Source organism: Melitaea cinxia, chromosome 21 (assembly GCF_905220565.1).
Source record: "Melitaea cinxia chromosome 21, ilMelCinx1.1, whole genome shotgun sequence".
Classification (NCBI taxonomy): Eukaryota; Metazoa; Arthropoda; class Insecta; order Lepidoptera; family Nymphalidae; genus Melitaea; species Melitaea cinxia.
This window is the reverse complement of record NC_059414.1, coordinates 8,957,089-8,977,907: the sequence shown is the minus strand read 5'-3', so window position 1 is coordinate 8,977,907 and position 20,819 is coordinate 8,957,089. Positions and strand designations below refer to the sequence as shown.

Here is a 20,819-nt window from a genome sequence, read left to right as displayed (position 1 = left end):
TTTCCAAAAAAAGATTGTTATATTATTTTAAGAATATCATATTTTCCAAAAATTATGTGTAAAATGTATTCGGTTTTAGGCGATTACGTTCAAAATTATGTTAATGCGATATATCTAATATCCATATTAACACATAGTCCTATGTATAGGAAATTATTTTTTATCATAAAGGGGTCTTCCACATACATGTGGAATCTAATTTAAGTATTATATCTCTTCTAATTTGAGTTTTTATTTTAAGTTTATAACACGAAATTATTATTATGTATACCTATATTAATTTAAAATTGTTTTATTTACCTTCTATTTTTAACTAACTGAAATATAATTTGAAATACGCCAGTATGTAATTTTGTTTAAAAATGTTTCATGTAGTGGCGACTGCTGTGCCCCATTACATTTAATCCAGGGTATTGTATGGATCACGTAGTGTCCTAGGTATCAATAATTCATCATAGTTGCAGTCAGGTGGACAGGTTCGCAATAGTAATGCCTAGCTTCGAGTTTAATAGATCTAAGATATCGACGTATAGCGATTTACTCTTTAAGAACATAATTAACAGTAACTTATTAACATTATGTGTAAAAATTCTTTGAAGTTAAATTATTTATTTATTTTCATTCAACAACTAAAACATTTTATTATGATAATTTTACTTTTTTAATTACTAAAATTGTGTTATTTAAAACGAAATAAGGAGTAACTATCTGATATTGATTAATATATTATATCCTTACATATGAAATTGGCGTTTTTTCGTACTGGCCGCTTTGATCTCAAATATATCCTCATTGGTTAAGAATTTCAAATTTAAAAAAATTCAACTCCGATGAGGCAGTCAAACATTTCAATGATTCCCGTCCGAATGGTTTTTTAGTAAAGATATTAATGAACTACCTATAAAATGGCAAAAGTACATAGATAGCAACGGTACATACTTTGATTAATTAAATATATTATATATTAAAAAAAAAATCGACTTTATGTTCCGACTATACAGAATGCCAATTTCATATGTAACAACCTAATGCTTTGATATTCAATTGAACTAATGTAATTTTTAAATAATAATATATATTGTAAAATATTTATTTCTTACACCACAAAAAAACGGAACACGGCTTTCATCAATTTGACAGCTATAGCGCCACCATTGCGAACTGATCTACGCTTCTCCCCACCAGGTACACATTTCCGAGCGAAGTGTAAAAATTCAACAGAGCTTCGGGTGTTTTCGTAGAACGGAAGCTTTACATCTATTGGGAAGTTCGATACTCGGCCTCGTAATGTAAATCTCGTTCTTATTGAAATCGATTCGCAAAACCTATTCAAATGCGTTAATCGCCTAATGGAAGGTTTTGTTCGTTCGACTATAAACGTTTGTTGAGGAATATGAATGGATCTCGGTATATTTTAGATCTACTTTGTTGCTGCGTAAGTTGTTATCGTTTTCGTGCCAAATACGGGTATTAATTCTTAAAATAGATTCATACCACCTGGATATAAATTGTTCTGGTTTTAATGCTTTATCCTTAGTTTGTTGCGAATGCTAAATTATATACCTGTTCAAAATAATATATTCGCGTTAGTACTGTCGTTTAGGAGAATAATACAATGATGTAGTGATAAAATTTATATATTAATATTATTTTATACGGAAAAACATTGTAGGAGTTATTTTTGAGTTTCGGTTTTTTTTTGTATTGTTGACAGGGCACAGTTTGTACTTAGTAGTTAAATAATAAATATTTGATGCTAGTGTTACCTTTTATGTTTTTATATTTTGAATTCTATATATTTTTCGATAACAAGCTTAATTGTTGGAAAATGTTCCATATATTAAGGGAAAGGAAAAAAGCGTAGCCCAGTGGACATTTAAACACGTCTTCATTAGACTTAGTCCCGACATAAGATATCTGTATTACCTATATAAGCAAATGAGTTAAAAATAAATCGGCACTAGACAAAACATCTTACTTTTTACTTTAGATTCATTTGTTCTATACAGGATACCATGGAGATGAAATTTTCTGAGTGTTATTTAGGCAACACGAAATTTTATTACTTATAGAAATAATTTTCGTGGTCTTTTCGAACCTAAAAAAGGTTATTAAAACAGGCAATAAACTCTTAATCCTCTTTATTTAATTTTTTATTACATCTTAAAATAATTAAACTTATATGCTAGTATGTACAATAATAAATTTACATATAAATATTTACAAAAAAAATCTTATTCCTAAATAGTTATTCCTTTGGAATGTATTTAAATGTATTTGGACGGGATCGTTTTACTTTTTCTAAAACTAAAATAAAATAACGAATTCTTACTAATTATAATTACTAAAATACTGATCAGTGCTCAAACAGCAATTGAACTAACAAAATCAACCACAATAAAGTTAATCTTGTTTTGCTTATTTGTGGATTACACAATCATTTACTTTTGTTACAATTTCTTACAAAGGCACGAAACCGTTAGTTAAATTTCAGTAATATATTATTATCAGTAATATATTTCCAAGGCTGTTTGATTTTATGTAACAAACAAAATCAATATAATAACAATTTTTCAAATCGTAGATACTTGCAGATCATTTACCTAACGTATTAACAAATTCGCCATCTTATTAATAATTAATAATAATACAGATTATTTATAAATACTAATTAAAACAGGAAAACAAAATTGATACGCTCAAAAAACATTGCACAGTAATTAAATATTGCACAATCTAGCCTTTTAAAACCGAAATTAAACTATTATATTAAACTAGCTGACCCGGCGAACTTCGTATCGCCTAACAGTGACTTTTAAGTATTATCACAAATCTTTTGTATGGGAGTATAGAAAAGTGTTGTTTTTAGACTTTTTCAGGAAATTTAAATTTTTTTTTAAATTTTTCTCTCCGTAAGAACCATCCTTGTACTTCAAGGAATATTTAAAAAAAAGAATTAGCGAAATCGGTCCAACCGTTCTCGAGTTTTGCGCTTAGCAACACATTCAGCGACTCATTTTTATATTATAGATAATCGCAAGACGTATAAACTTTTAAGTGACAATAGTTCGTTCAGCGGGCATTGTTATCATGTTGTAGGTGAATCTTTGGGTGTAGTCAGTCATTTTGAGGGTATCCGACCAGGGGGGACTGGGGTTCCACCGCTCCATGCCATCTGTGCCCTCTAGGCTGAGTGGCGCTGGGGTCACACGCATCCTTTTCGCTGCTGGGTATTCGATACCTGGTCAAAACATTTATTTTATTTAGTACTTTATTAGTTACTAAATTATACGGTACAACATTATAAGTATATAAAAAATATAAATAAATGTTTAGCTAGCAGTATTATCGTTTTATTTTATTAAAAAGTTGTGTTTCACGATTTTTCCATGAAATTTCGTTTCATGAAGCGATTGGATATTTATTGTCCATTAATGTTTTTACGTCATGAGGACAAAACAATAATGTGTTTTATTTGACTAAATAAATAAATATAAAGTGAGGTAGATTTTCACTGAGCCGGTCAATAAAAAACTTTTCGTTACCAGGTTTAGTTCTTAATTGATATAATTATAAAAATAAGGACAATTAAGAAGGTCTAGTTATCATGTAAAAACTAACCAACATACAATTTATTTAGCACTTTGTGACGAATAGTCGCCCATTGTATGCTTTTGATGCAACTTTTAATTAGTATGTAAAAAGTATACTTTATATACAAAAAGGTTAATAGGTAATATGAGCTAAATACATAACTATTTGTTATTGCATCCTAAATACAACATCATACTTTGACGCCTTTGAGTACAAGGTTAATTTTTTTCTAAGTAATTAAATTATTATTATTCATACCGTCAATAGTTCCGCTCGAGCAAGGATCCTGTGGGTTGTAATGTGTTTGTGGATACTGCTCGTAGTATTCCCTTTTGCCATGCATGGGATACATGTACATGTTGCTGTTGATGACTACGTCTGGCACGTCGTAGTGTAATGGTGATCTGCGGAGATGAAAGCATTTGTAAATATATTTTTATTTGAATTACGAACACGTAGATTTAGCACTGTATTATGACCCTTTAAAGCCTAATTCGAAATAAGTTTCGAATTGGTTCTAGTAACAGTTTTTTATTAAAATATACAACATCATCAACAAGCTACAAATTGCCATTGCCTAGTAAAGTTAAGACGTCGTGCGACACTAACAGTGTTGACCTGTATGTTTTTTTAATATCATGTTGATAGTATTTGATTTCAGAGTTTATCAGTAACAATCAATGAACGTATTAAAATTTGACACCGCTTTGGCATCACAATGTTATTGAGTTAAAATAATTTGAGAGTCAGAGTTCAATGACCCGTTAAATTAAATATTGGTTTATTATGTTTTGTAATTATTTTATCAAATACGGCTTTAGAACATAATATATTTAATTTTATAAGGTCAAGTTCAAAACGTCTGTCATAACTATTCCTGAAGTGTACATCGATTTGAGATTTACGATCTTTTTATCCTCAACTTATCGTATTTGGTTAACATTAACAAATAAAAATACACTCCGTTCTGTCCGTTTATTTAATTTCAAACCTTATTACCCAGTAGTAAAGACTACGTTTTATATGTAGGGTGTAAATGTGTTGTGGCGACGTCGACTCCACAATAAATATGGTAATGAAAGGTGTCAAATTACGCGGATGGACAGACGGATGGACAGGGTGATGATTTTCTTATTTATATTCCTTCGTTGTGACGAATACAAATTGTATGGTGTGACCTTGTGTGTTTGTTTGTTTTTTAGTAATGTATGAAGCTGTTGGATACTAAATGTTTGCCGTATGAACGACCTCAAAAAGAGAATTTACTTTTTTATAACTTTATTATTAATAATAAAAAAATTATATTCATAATGTTATGATTGATTTGACTACAAGGTATGTAAACAAAATTTTTTTTAATTATCGTTTATAAAAGTAGTAATACACGAAATATTAAAAAAAAAAAAAAAAAAAATAGCAACAAAAACCCACTAAGGTTTCAACCTGTGCTATCTTAGTCTAATTATACACATTCATTATTTATAATGGTTACAGACAATGTTTAAATTCTTTTAATAAGAAAATACGAAAACAATTTGTAATATTATAAATAAATACAATAATACAATAAAATACAACTTAAGTAAATGTTTAGTTCAAAATATTTAAGTAATGTTGTTTTTAATTTATTTTTGATATGTATATTTGAAATAATTGTGGTTCACTTACTGGTTTTATACATTTCAATTTAACTTACCTCTCTTCACTAATCGTAGATTGTGGAGAATGAGTAGAGTAGTCAACTGGCCCTCTATCCGTATAAATTCTTTTACAACTATAATCATCAGTTTTCTGAATGTAAGGTGTCATATGGTAACCAGTATAGTCGACCTCTGAACCCTCTACATATTGGTACTCTGGGTACGTGTCAGGATAACATGGTTCTCGTCGGAAGAACTTTTGGCTTCGAGAGTCTAGCATTCCACAAGGCTGACTTTGGTAGCCGTAATACTGATAAAGCCATGAATTGGCTAGCATTATTGACGCTTCTTCTTCGCTGTTAAGAGCAATAATATCAAATTTAAGTTACAGAATAATTTAATTTTTTTATTCATTCATTAAAAAATGAATCTTTACGGTTTTTTACAAATGAGTAGCAGCTAACGAATTCCTAGATAGGTAGGATATATTAACAAATTTTGAACCGATTTTAATAATTCTTTATCATTATTTCTAGCTTAATTTTGCAGAAGTACCATATATACAAAATAAAGGTAAGAATCGTCGTAACTGAACAGGACAAAATGTGATGAAGTAACAACAAAATAATTTTAATACTACGAGGTAGAGAAGTTATAAAATAACCCCTGAACCACATACTATTCGCCTTGAATAGCTAGCATTCAGGGTTGGATGTATTCACATAATATTGGCATGATTTATTTGTCACTTACTGGTTATTTTCATAAAAATTCCTAGTTAGGTTAGTAGGTCCTCGTTGATACTAATATAATACTAGCTAACAAAGACTTATGAGATGGCTAAAAATATATAACACAAGCATTCGGTTGCGAATCTTAAGAAAAGGGGAACATGTCGTTATGTTATAGATAATTGTTTTCTTTATTAATAATAATATGTCTCACCTTAAAACTTGGTTAGTAGCTACAATGAATTGTCGAGGAGTATCAGTAGCGTCTTTCACCTGTAGTACCATATGTATCCAAATAAACTGTCCACTACGTTGCTGCAACTTGACTAACAGAATACAGCATTTATCTTGATCTGATTGTGTTACTGAAATAAAAAAAAAAAAAATTCATTTCCCACAGTGATAATTGGGACAAAATTTTATGTGAAATAATCAGAAAACTAACATTACGTTATGGTACTCTAGTAGTCTAAAGTCTCGTAATAATAAATGTTTAGCCTTGTTCGGCAAATCCACTTCAATTTTATACATAATATTTGGACTTAACATATGTCATAGAATTTCTAACGCAAACAAGCGTCAAGAAACATAATCATAACGTTTTCCACATTACGCGTTATATTTTTGTTTACAGCCAAGCACAAGATTTTTTTTTTTTAATATTTTGCATTTGAAAATTAGCTACCTTATATTTGAACCTACGACCATTCGATCAAGGTCTAATATTTAAATATTGTGTATAAGAAATATAAACCAAAACATTTCTTTAAAGTTAATAGCTCGCTACAATTTACAAAAATAATTTTGGAAATTTGAGGATGTAGTCTATTTCAATTGTGTATAACCTTCCTTTATATTTAACTATCTAATGAAGTTAATTAATTATCCTTTAAGAATTAGTATAGCAATTTAGCACGGAAACGTTACTTGCATTTTGCTACCATTCCGCGCGCACAATTCGTATACAAATACGAGTACACTAAGTGTACTGTTACGCATCTAATGTTTTCTAATTAAATAAGATATAACTGTAAGTTGGATTAATTTTATAAATTTGACATAGAATTTTCAAAACACTCATGGACATGTTTATTGTATGAAAATGTTTTGTTGTTTTCATTTTCATTTTTCTTTGTTTTTCATTTATTTATTTATTTATTTTTTTCATTATTGTTTTGAAATTATCATTTGTCATTTGTCATTTTATAATTTGTCATATTTATTTATGTCTATGGTAATCACACAATGCTGTCAATTTACTAAATATTACCATGTATAATAACGATAATAAAACGAAATTATTGTGAAAATAACATGTATTAAAATCAATAAAATTGTCTAAGATTAAATATAATAAAAGTATACAGTTAATTACTTACTTAATCTATGTTTGGTTTGAGCTTCTCGTAAACTGTCCCAATGTAGGATTTGATACCACGATATATCCACTAATTCAGATTTTTTCCAACCTAAGTGCCATTCACCGCTACAAAGAAAAGTTATTCATGAGTTTTAGAACCAGTAGCGGTAGTGAAATTTTATAGTTACTAACACGGAAAATATTTTAAGTCAACTTTAAAGACAATTAATTAGTAAATATTTAACTTAAACTTACTTGAATGACTTGATTTACATGAAAACTTGATAAAAATTTAAACTTACTTGGAATCAATGTGTAATATTTTCATGTCCATAGCGTGTATAGTTGTAAACACATTGGTAGCTCCGTGTACGACACACTCCCGAGTTTCAGGCATCGCCAGGGGTGTACATGAAGCTAGGAATACAGGTTCATTTCGACTGCACAGTGGTAGGTACGACACGTAGTGACCTCGAATTAAAACTACCTAAAAGTAAAATATATTTCAATAATATCTATAATAATATTATGTTAAGGACTAAAGTTGTAAAGGCTAAAGCCTAAAAGTTATAAAGAGATTTTAGTTAGGCACTCTTTTAACAATAATTGTAATTAAATTTGCAAATTAAGCGTGATTGGTTAAATTTATTTTCTGCCAGTACTTAAAGAAAGATTAGTTTGGACTTGTGTTATCAGGGTTTATTGTAAGAAATTTAAACAACAATTGTTTTATACTGCTGAAAATAAAAATTAAGATTTGATAAAATAAGTTATACACTTTTCTCAACACTTGTGAACCACTTACTTTTTGGTCACCAAATCGCATCTGTCGCCTTGCGTTTCTCGAAACATTCATCCTACAGAAGAAATGCCTAGTCTTTGGTACGTTTTCAGTCTCGCCGTTGCTACCTCTATTTAGTTCTATTTGGACCATTTGATGATCTTGTCTGTCTATTATGTCATATACACTGTCACCGTGTATTAAAAGGTCTTCCTACAATGTAATAAATAAAACGTAAAAATGTAATAATTAAAACGTAATTCAATAAAAAAAAAATAATAATGAACTGAACCTAATTTTCGTTTCGAAAAAAGAAATTCGAATAAATCTTTTCTAAAGTTTTCTAAAGCAAATTTAATATTAAATTTAAAATTATTTTAATAGACACATAATAAGATTGTTCACACCCGAATAGCGAATTAAAAATTGCATAGAGTTATTCAAAAAATATTAATAAAGTTGTAAATGTAACAGTTTGTATTTAGGCTATCGAATGAAGATAAATAAAAAGACGCTCATGACTTTTTTGAAAATTTTACGAACAAGGATGAAATAGAATATTTGTGAAGGATAGTTTTGTCCTTCCTAAAGTTAGCTGAATATTATGAAAAAAGAAATGTGATACAGCGTGTATGTGTTATAAAATAACGTGATACAGCGTATTTTCTAAATTTTATCAATTGAATTAAATGTAAAAAAAAATTACTTCAAAGATTGACTTCTAGATTATTTACTCCTACGTAAGTAAAAACGTAAATACAAACCATTGAATGTCCCAAATATTCAGCTGCGTTTTCCGATATGTATAATAGTTTTCCGTTCTGTGTCATCATCATCATAAAACCGTTCATTGCCTGAAAAATACATTGTAAATGTCACCTGATTCTTATTGTTTTACGTCAAGCGGTCGTAAACTTGAAAAAAAAAATATACCTTTGAAAATCCGATATTAGGTGTAGGAGTAGGTTGCTCTTGGTACTGATAACTGAAGTCGTGACTCTTAAACACTAAAACAGAAAGAAAGACGGAATTATGGGTGAAGTAATAGCAAAAGGAGATAAGATAGCGAACTAAATGCATTTAAAACGTCTTAATACGCCTTTTCGTGACTGAAGGTGAAACAAAAAGTTTGGGGACGTTTTCAAAACATGGTCGAGATTTAGGATAACGGCATACGTGATGAGCTTAGCCAAAGATCCGGAGCATGGGAACTATGAGTTAAATAATGCGGATGCGAAAGAGTAGTGTTTGTTAATTAATGTTTGTAGCCTTGTTCAGTTGAAATGTAAGAACTGAGTTGGCATATTGGATAGATGAAAAAGAACTTAATGAATTATCGTGGATTCAAAAATTACATATGTCAGCTTGACACGTTACTTTATACATTATGAATTCCATAAGTTATGACGAATCTCATGATAAAATAGAATATATGAAACATTTTAGACAAAAGAGTTGTCAAGTTTATTATGGATTTTTGAAAAACAATCATCTCTTGGCTGTTCGGTAAAAGTTATGAAATATTTTTTTCCATTATTTTTGAAAAGAGAAACGAATACTCGTTATTTATTTATTATACTCATCCATACGCTTTTATTTTATTTTTTGAATGTTGATTAATTTGTCATTTACCTTGCTGAAAGTAGTTCATCTTTCTCACATACACACACACAAGAGCCATAAGTTGCAGCTGCGATAGCCTTTGTCTGGTGGACGGCGGCAGAGGGAGCAGATCCCGAAGATTGGATATTTCAGCATTGATGAGGTCGCGCCGCATCTTACTCGCGCCCTTCGTTGACTTGGTCGGCTCAAATCTGGATCACAATTAAATTAAATTTAATAGATCATATATCTGTTTAAGTTGAAACTTTAACTAGCTAGTTACGAGAATTTTAAAATGAAGTTCAAATTTCTCTAATTTACATCATTCTTTATGTAATATTTAAGAGCCATTTCACAAAAATCGGTAACAATCCGCGAAATTGTAATATTTTGACGTCGTTAATCTCAGTGTTGGATGCAATAATGTAATTTATATTCTTGAAATATAATAGAGCAACCTTTTTTGTAGTCCATAGTCTGATCAGAATTTTGATTTATATTATGTGTATAAAATTATTAACCTTTTCATCAGCCTCCTCCCTGGGTAAACGGGCGCAATGTATACTTTGAAGTCCTACTTTTCAATAACCTCTACGTTGAAACCATTTTAAAAAAATATCATAATATGTGGAATATAATTTTGTTGTCCACTATCATAGATTTTTATTCCATTTGTATCTCTATTAAACGATAAAAAAAATTTAAAGTTACGAATATTTTCCAAATAAGTACAATCTTAAAAGCGATATTTCTCTTAGAAAACTAAGAAATTTTAACGAACTATCTTCATCAAAGTAAACTTACATCATTAAGGAATACAAAAAAAATAATTAAAAGATGTAATTATTTTTAATACATTTTATATTAAATAATAAAAAGATAGTATATATTGCCACGCATCAAGCCCGGTAAATCAGTCGAGCGCTAGCGCTCTTAGAGGTAAGGTCCACGCCAAATTCTGCGCAGCCGTCTCTTTCGCTCACACGCGCCAAGCGCCTGTTGTTATAGCGGATAAAACGCATTTGATACTTTCATAATAAAATAAAATAAACATATTACGAAAATGTCTGTAAAATAATATAATGATAATTTCTGTAAACAAATGTATAATTTTTCTTTTCTCACACTATCAATACAAATAGGCATTTCAATCTGTTTGTCTTGTTATTTGTTAATTAATATGTTTGTCGGTGTCGATGTCATTAAATGCTTTTTTATTCATATCGTAAATATTAGATTCATTCGTAAACTGAAAAAACTAAATCAATTTAAAAAAATTGTTTCATAAAATTGATTTTTTAAATTTTATTTTAAATTTATTGACTGTTGTTATATAACATACTTGAAATTTTTAACAAATTAATTATGTAAAAAACATTTTATACCATAGTTATAATTTTTATTATACATCAGAAAATGATCACGATGGTCTTTTGGTTGTCACACTATACGTACTAGCACAAAGATCGCGCGGCTCGTACGACTCGCGCGATGCGACCAAATTTACCTAAACTTGCAGAGCGTAAAATTGTGAAATGGCTCTTAAGGTTTTATTCAAGATAATTACAAAAAGAGAAAACAGTTCGTAAAATTAGTATTTGTAAACGACATTCGTGTGAAGTGCGAGTATATTACAACAGATACAAGATTATATATGTTACAGTCAGAACTCTTAACCAGTCAAAAGTACTATTGACTAGCGAAATCAGTCAAAAGTACTTTTGACTGGACAAGTTGGTCAAAAGTGGTTTTGACTGAAAATTATTGGTTATTAGTACTTTTGACTGCAAATTCCCGGTTAAAAATACTTTTGACTGACGCTCTCCGTTAAAAGTATTTTTAACTACAAAAAAACGTCAGTCAAAAGCACTATTAACTCGTTAGATGTGAATAAATTTAGTCAAATGATCTTGATAAACCATAATAAATTTATTCCCGCGATCTTCTTGCGACTGCATGTCAATCAGATCGACTTGGCAGCGGCTGTTCATTTCAGTGTGCAGGATCGGTTTCTAAACCTGACCCATCCTTTTCTTGCTTTTCTTCCTTTGGCATACTTCGCACATTGATAAATATATATTAATCATTTCTTTTGTAACATTAGCGTACTTTTTTTCCGTTTTATTCTTAAGTCTATCGCAACCACCATGCCCTATAGAAATATGAGCAGCATCAATAATGTCGTAGATTTCCTCAGCCGGCAAAAATATTTGACAGGTTCTGTGTTTGTAACTAATTTTTTTATACCACAAACTTCAATGTGTTAAAGCGTTGTAGTCTACTGTACTGTAATGGTGTTTCCTCTTCATTAAATTTCGCGTCTTCCACATCCATTGCAAACTTTTTAAATTTTTCTTTTATCATCACATTAAAATGACTATCTTTCATATCTTCTATCTCTAAAATTCTTTGCAAAAAGCCTTCTTTCTTTTCGTAGTCACTCATTTTTGTTCTAATATCAGCACGTTCTCCACTAATAATGAGTAATATAAAAGTTTATATGTTGTCATTATTTTTATCGACCACCTTAACTTTTAAGAGTTTTGACTGATACAACCAGTCAAAACCACTTTTGACGGAATCATTTAGTCAAAAGTACTTTTAACCAGCTCCATTGGGCAAAAGTACTTTTAACTGTTATTTCAGTCAAAAGTATTATTGACTAAAGCAAACGGTCAAAAGTACTTTTGACTGATTTTGCTAGTCAATAGTGCTTTTGACTGGTTAAGAGTTTTGACTGCAACATATACAAGGATTAGTTTACTAGGTTTTCAAGAATCTTAGTTACTAAGCATTTGATAATAATCTAGTGCATTTTAAGCGTTTGTTATAATTTATTAAATTGGAAAATTTCTCATCTAGGAAATGTAAAAAGTATAAACGTTTCTAGGATCATAGACAATGCGCGGATACAGTGTTCCGGACAGGTGTATGTCGGCATGATACAGGCCATATTAACATAACGCGCAAACCATTAGAATTGTTGTAATAGCGCCGCTCGGCGGAAAGGACTCTTGGATTTATTGCCTTACCTTAAGATGTTTATTGTAATGCAAATTCTATCACTTCATTTTAAATGCAAACAATTTCTTTTCCTATATCCTTCTCGGGAATACGAAATGAGATACATATGATTTTTCATTCATTTCTATAATCGTTGATAGTATCTACGGATTTGCATGCGATGCTTATATATTTTGTAATCGATATTAATGTTTACGTTCGACTGAATATTTAATAGGCATACGTGTAGGTTATTCAAGGAAAGCGTGAACTGAGAGTATGTTATTTATTTTTATTATACATATATTAGGTCTATTTAACTATTAAAATTATTACCTACAATCAAACGAAAATACAAACTAAACCATGCTTAAATTTGATAATACTCGTATTAAACAAATAAATAAACTTGATTCTTTACTGCTACCTTTCCCTTTTTTGAGTCATTACCTATTTAAAACAAATACGGTCGAACTGTTTGTTACATATTTAATATAGTATCTATATGTACAATACTATGCTCATAAGTGAACTGTGTTCTTGAGAAATAAAGTTCTTTAAACCTAAACGTAATAAGACCTGAAACATATCTTACAAATCTCTATTGATTAGTGTCCCAAGCTTCATCATCCGTATTTGTTTAAGGAATTTAATATAATAAGTATATTGAAAATAAGTGTTTGTATATGATAGAGTCATTTTTTTAGCAACGATTGCCACTTTACTGCCGGTATAAATACAAACCTATAAAAACTTTATTATTTCTATCGTATATTTAATTAGTAATCGCTCCATTTAATTTAATAATTATAAAGAAAGATAGATAAAAGAGAAAGAAAAAATAAATAATTGATCTGATTGTTAAGAGAAATGAAATAATAAAGAGAATCTACATTAATTTTATTTTTCATAAACAAACTATCTATTTCATTCAAAATTATGAATTTAGAAAAGATAAAATTGAGAAGTTGTTTAGCAAAAAATGTAAATTACGTGCATTTGATAAATTATATGTCTTCGGAGGCTTGTGTATATTTTATCATTCATTTTGAAATTAGTGTCGTTATGGAAAAATAATTCGCATCTTCGAGGTTACGTGTAAACCACTCACTCGACTTAATGATATGCGTATAATACCACCTAAAATCCCTTGAATATTTTCCCTATTTATTTAATATAAAATACTTTATAAACATAAAAAAGTAGTGACAGCAATAACGAGAAAGGAGATCGGCCTCGTGAAAGTTTTAGGATTTCCTGGAAATCAAATTTTTAATAAAATATAACAAAATTTATTATTTATTTCTGAGTAGGTAGGTATACATAGCCTTTGTAAATACTTACTCTGAAATAACCTCAGTTAGTTATAAATTAATAATAATAATCAGATAATTGACATTTGGTAGGTTCTTATTTATATTTTGTATTCTGTAATCTACTTCGATAAGCAGAATATAAATTTACCGTAAGAAAATCTAAATAAATTTGAAGCTACGAAGAACGAAAAAAGGCACATTACACAAAAAATATTAACACATATTGTATAGTAAAGATAATCAAATCTATAAATTAAGATATAAATAATAATTAGTAAACGTCCTCCCGTTAAAAACCTTTTTGATTTCTCTATAGAGACATTTATTTGTGATAATTACATTTTTATTACCTCAAATTAAAATAATCCTAACATACAGTATACAAGCACGGGGGGGTCCTTATTATAAGTCTGTCGAAGTAGACATTTATTTTATGACCTATTACGTACTTTTCGTTTTGCTTATTTTAACAATAAAGGAAGTAGCTATGTTCGTATGTTAACATGCGTCGTCTCACCGCGCGGCATGTTTTATCTCACTTGGGAGTCCTTTTTGTATCCATTAAGTTTTATTCGGCGTTTTAGTCGATTGTGAGAAATAAATGATCGGTGCTCCCGTCGCTTTATTAATTTGATTGATCTGGTACTTGTTTGGGTGTTTGTTTGGGTATAGACTAACGAGTAATGGTGTATACGTTTTTGGTGATTAGTTCTATTGAAAATTAAAAGTTTATAAATGTTTTGTACGTATTATGTTATATGTTTTTTGAAATTAAAGTTAATTCTTCCTTAAAGACGAAGATATATTTCACTTAATATGAGTATAGTATAGAATAGTAAATTATTATTTTTTTTGATTAAAGAGCTTTGCTAGTTACACGATAACACCTTAAGACACTATTAATTGAACTTTAACGACCAATTTATACAATTTCTTTGTCGAAATAGATTTTGGTTTTGTTAAAATACTATTACATTCTCCAACATTGGTATAAAAAAGTTTATTATATTTAATTATTATACTATATAACATTTTAATTCAAATTAAAAAAAAGTATGATTAAAATTAGCATTGGATTTTGATTATAATTACACAAAGGGGCGAATGAAACACCAAATAAACAAACATGGTCATATTAAATGTTTTTGCTTAGTTGTTACAGCTTTTTAATTAATATTTAACATAATTATAACATTTACCGTATTATTTAATTAACAGAGGGAGAGAGAGAGAGTTACTTACATCCCTTTCTAATTTTTAGAATTAATTTCGGATACGTCAAGATGTAATTAAGTGCAACAAAGTCGATAGAGAAAAGCATCCCCGCTTCACTTCTTTATAATGAGATAATTTGATTCGAAGTTACTTTAGTTACAAAGTATTCATCTCGAGCACATCAGAATAAAGTATTATTCGTTTTAAAGTTTTTGTGGATGAAGTTCAAAGATCGTAATGCATTAACATTACGTGTTGGGATAAAAAGTTAACATTCTCTAAATACTTGGAGGCTGGGATAAACGTGAACATTTCACGGTGTTCCAACTCGGACCGTGTAAATTCTTCTCCTACACGTTAGACTATCCTCAACGTTTCTTTATTCAAGCACGTGTTCTAATGGTCAATCGAAATTTGAAATTGGTTTCGAGTCTTTTTTAAAAATTTGACATATTGTATTATTAAGAAGAGGTTTTACTTTTATTAGTGGAAATTTCTTGAAAAAAATTTAAGAGCTTTTGAGACTGTACGCAAAAAAGATGTGTACTATTAACATTTAATAAAATGTAAAAATAATGAATTGTCTTTTTAGTTTTTTTTTTTTTTTTTATTTATAAATTTTGATCCACGGGCTCAAAATGCCCGTGCCTTTGTTTATCATGCATGCATTATAATACTACAGGCGATTTTTCTACTTATTATACTACAGATCGACAGTCCTGTGACTGCCTAGTAAAACTAGGACGTGGTCCGACGCCGACGGTTTTTTTTTTTTTTTTTTTTTTTTTTTTTTCCTTACTAAATACTGTTTATGCAGAAGTATACACATAATTGCTTTCTAATTTCTAACATTATTATTTTTCTTATCTATGTCTATATTTACACTTATTTGCCTAGTTATCATATATGTACACTTATTTCCTAGTTACCATATATGTACACTTATGTTCTACTTACAATGTACACTTAACCTATGTTACTGTTAGTAAGGATTTTTTTTTTTTTTATTTTTTTTTTCTTATATATATATTATTTTTTATATAGTTATTATTTGTTTATCTATGTATAAGTTATCTATTTCTGTTATTTACTTAAATTTCACTACATAACTATTTATTTATCTATTTTTTTATTTTATTTTATAGGTACATCCACAAAATACATATGGAACATTATATATAATTCACTATTACATTATTATCTAATATGTATCCCATCACGGGGTACACAACATTCCACATTATATTAATGCCGTGTAGCAAGTATAATTAAATTACTTCGCATAAAAAATTAACAGTAAGTCATCAATCAAATTTATATAAAGTGTAAAGTTGAGATAATATTAATAATCAAACTTAGCTTAACTAAAATTTAAATAAATATATCAACATGCAAAATAACTGCTATTTGTAACTATTTGATATACCAAAAGGATATAAGAATTTATATATTTATATATCTTGTCTTTTTAGTTGCAGTGGTAGATTCTGAAATAAGCACATTCAAACAAAAAAGGAATTCATAAGTTTGTTACACAAATTTATAGTATTTTATTACTTTTAAGACAAATTTATCACATAAATAATACTCAATTCTTCAATAATTTGAACAGTTTAATTAATGAAAGAAAATTAATAAAAATAATGGCCTATTAAAATCTATTTAAAACTTAAATTATGTTATTTCTGATTTATTAGTGACAATAGGATTATTTATAATATTTTTTAAATTAATGTTGCTCATAATTAACTGTATATGTAAGCAATGTTATATATCAGTCGATGAATTATGACTGAAGATGAGCAAGTCAAATATTTAAAATAATGCTATCGTTATTATAGAAGTTTTTCGACCATCACTATTGTAACATTTGTAAGCATTTCTCGGTGTACAATTGATGTGATTACTTGATTACAGTCATACGATAATTCTGTCAAATGTCGGCGAGATTTGACATAATGACGATCGAAACATTTTATCGTTCGATCGGATTCTATCGACGAACTCGATCGACTCTACAACAGTTACTTTTAGATTTATCAGATGTTTTATTTTCTATTTCTTTCGTTGATTTTGTACGTACAGATAATTTTCGTTCCATGTTTCATTGTTTGTCCGTGGAATGTTTATTTATCCGTTTCATATAAATCAAAGAGTTTGTGTAAGTACTTTACTGTTATTCTTTTCGAAAAGCTTTTAATATTTAAGATTACGATAGAACATATTTACTAAATGTTTAACTGAATATTTTAATTTTGAAAAAAATGCTACAATTTAAGTTTGAACCTTACGCTGTAATATGTAATAACTGTTTATTTTTTTTGTTGCACTCGCCATAATGCAATTTAAGAATGTATTTTGTTTAACGTCGTAAGTAACGTTTATTTAGGAAATAATGAAAGTATTATCGTTCTTAAATCGTCCCACTACGATTTAGGGTAAATCAAAATGATGTCCAGAGGAGTAATTACGTTTTATAACTTAAAAAAATAATGTAATTAATTATCTTAGAGTCCGGAGTATCTGACTATCACTGAGTACTGATATCATAAGTGCCTACGAGTAGGTATATTGCTTTTGTTGTTAACCATATTTTTATGTTAGTTACTTGTTATTTGTTTATTTTATTATGATGTTTTTCAAATAGTGATTTTTTTATGTAGAAAAATTCACTGCCATAACATTCTTTGCTTACAATAATATTCAGCATGAACTGAGCAAAATATTAAATTAGGTAATAATAGTACTACGTAATAGTAAGGTGTTGACGTTTATTTTTATACAAGGCTGTATTTGTATAAATTTACTTTACAATATAACGTGAGTAATAACTATGCGAATTTGGTATTTATATTACTTGTATATAAGGCGAAAATTTGCGTAAAATTATCACATGTCGTAGAGTTTGTCATTATTTAGCACCTGTGTAACAATGGGACTGATTTTCAGTGTTTACTCTAGTTTTTATATGTACAAATGGAATTATATTTCTTGTTATCATAAGTATTTTTTGTAAACAAAACGTCACAGTAAGAAGACATTTTTGTGCTTTATTTGTACCTACATTAAATGGTATATAAGTTTTATGTTTCAATAATAATAAAAAAATATGTTCAAATAATTTATGTACAGTTACAGTGTTAAAACAAAAATGAAATTACATATGAAAATTAACAAATACGATTAAAACTAAAAAATATTAAAGGTTTATCCAAATCTGTCGACCTGCTTTATAGATGTAAACAATTATTTTATGTTACTAACTAAACAAGCAATTCTTGTATATATTAAATTTGAATTTCGGAAACGGCTCCAACAAATTTCATAAAATTTAGTATGCAGAGGATTTCGGGGCGATAAATAGATATAACTAGGATTCATTTTTTTTGTATCGTTTTATCCCTGTTTTTAGGTAATGAAAATCGAAAAGGGATCGACTGAGAAAACCACGGTTCAAATTCCCATGTCTCCAGATCGATTATTTTTTCCCTTTTTGTTTCTAATTGCACTCATGATTTTTTATTTATATAACCAGTTCATATTTTTTATTATTATGTCGGTTAAATCGGAAAATATTATTCATATTTTTGTCAATATGTAATTCGTATTTAAATATAATTTCCAAAAAACACGATTTACTAAAAATACCGAGCTAAGCTCGGTCACCCAGGTACTCTAAATAAAAAGAAAACTATTATTAATGCAATTAATTATTACCTCTACACTAATGTTATAACGAGACAGAATCTCTATTTTTTTTTAATGATGAAACACTACTTGGTAATATACGTTTACTTTAGTAAAAATTATTTTATAACATAAAAGTTACTATTTATTTACTAAGAAATGTACGTAACACAATAAAAGTAATATTCAATTCAAGTACTTGGATAGAGAGAAATGTTTGTTTTTTTGGTAATTATCAAGAAATTCTGCTTAAAAATGTGCCTAATTGCATGTTGCGTATGTGCACTGTTATATTTTTAGAAGGCTTTCTCTTCGATATTTGATAAAGGCTTTTGAGCATCGCGTTAAGCTCACAAGAGAATTATATATAAAAAAAGAGAGAAGCATCATCATAAATGTCAGCAAAAGAGACCGCAACTCTCATCTACTTATAACTAGAGAACGAGTTTAAATATTATACAATATATAAGGATGAAATATTACAAAATTCTTTTAAGCTTTGATATAAATTTCGATATTTCTATATGATATATGATCACAACGATATAAAATATATATTTAAAATGAAGGAAAAAGTATCATTTCAAACTATTTTAAAAAGTTTCGTATTTAAATTTCGTGGCCATAAATACAAGCTTAACATGCACACTTAATTGACATACTTAATTGATAAATATATTTCTTTTAATCCTTCTTTAATTTAACTACGACAATAGTACTATATAATACAACAGTATATCTAACTGCTGGAGCCGTTGAATTTAAAAGAAACTTCTGCCCAACTTCTGGGTGGGATTAATTTTTTCCAAGACGTTCACAAAAAAGTAACAATGCCAATGGTCAAGTAAAATTAAATTGATGCATGTAAGCACTAGTCAAAATATAAGACTGTAATAATAGTGATGATGTGATGACAGCAGGAAATATCCTGCTCAAAATCTGAAGAAGGCTGCTCCACTGGGGAACTGGGGACTGGCGAAGTACTTTAACCTTGCAGAAGATTACAGTTAAATTATACTGTTTTCAAGCAGTGCTGTGTTCTTATTGGTGAGTAAGGTGACTAGGGATCCTAGGAGGAATTGGGGATAAGGTTAGCAACAGACTTGCGATGCTTCTGGTGTTGCAGATAAGCTATGGTGATCGCTTACCATCTGGGGAGCCGTACGCTTGTTTGCCGACCTAGTTGTATAAAAAATAATAAAAAATATAATACTAGTAATGTACTAGGGTCTTTTCTAAAACATATAATATTACATACTTACTTATGACTACTTATCGACAGTCGACTAAATCGGAAAGTGCAAATAAGTGTGATATATATGTATCACAAAACTATATGATAAGCTAAAACAAATATAGGCAAAATTTTATGTAATATAGCTTAAAATACCGAAAAAACTATTTTATTACTAAACACATGTTATATATTATCAAGACATGGAAGACACGAGAAGAAAAAAAAATCCTACAGTTGCAAACATCTGTAGGCTTACTCTTGACTTCAATCCCAATCTCACAAAAACACGAATTCAATACAGTTCCAGTTCCAATCTGCAATATTTTGGTACTCTTGACCAAATCGAGCTTTCAATTGAATTGAAATTGAAATCGAATTGACGATCGGTTTCTCGTGTAGCCATTATAATAAAAAATAATAAGAAAATAAAATTTAATTCATGAAATTTTATGTTTTTTAAATTATAATGTGTCTCCAATAATTAATTATTATCTTTTATATTGTAATTCCTTAAATTAAACCTAAAACTGATTTTTTAAGCATAAAAACGCAAGATATATTATACATTCTGCATAATGTGTGTTGTTGTTAAAAAGAAGCTTATGGCTGACGCAATTTTGAGACTTCTAAATTTCAAATTATCTCAATTACGT

The 20,819-nt window shown here is 28.8% G+C and overlaps 1 protein-coding gene across 1 annotated transcript; it reads right to left on the bottom strand.

Annotated features, from left to right (window-relative positions):
• Positions 1-3,053: 3,053 nt before the first annotated feature.
• Positions 3,054-9,925, bottom strand: LOC123664069 (neuronal PAS domain-containing protein 4-like; the record flags this gene model as incomplete). Its single annotated transcript, XM_045598687.1, has 10 exons — positions 3,054-3,241; positions 3,853-3,998; positions 5,291-5,590; positions 6,180-6,330; positions 7,345-7,451; positions 7,628-7,812; positions 8,131-8,319; positions 8,871-8,960; positions 9,040-9,113; positions 9,739-9,925. Coding segments are annotated over 10 exons (1,617 nt in total), but the record flags the coding sequence as incomplete, so codon positions are not given.
• Between the last annotated feature and the right edge of the window lie 10,894 nt (positions 9,926-20,819).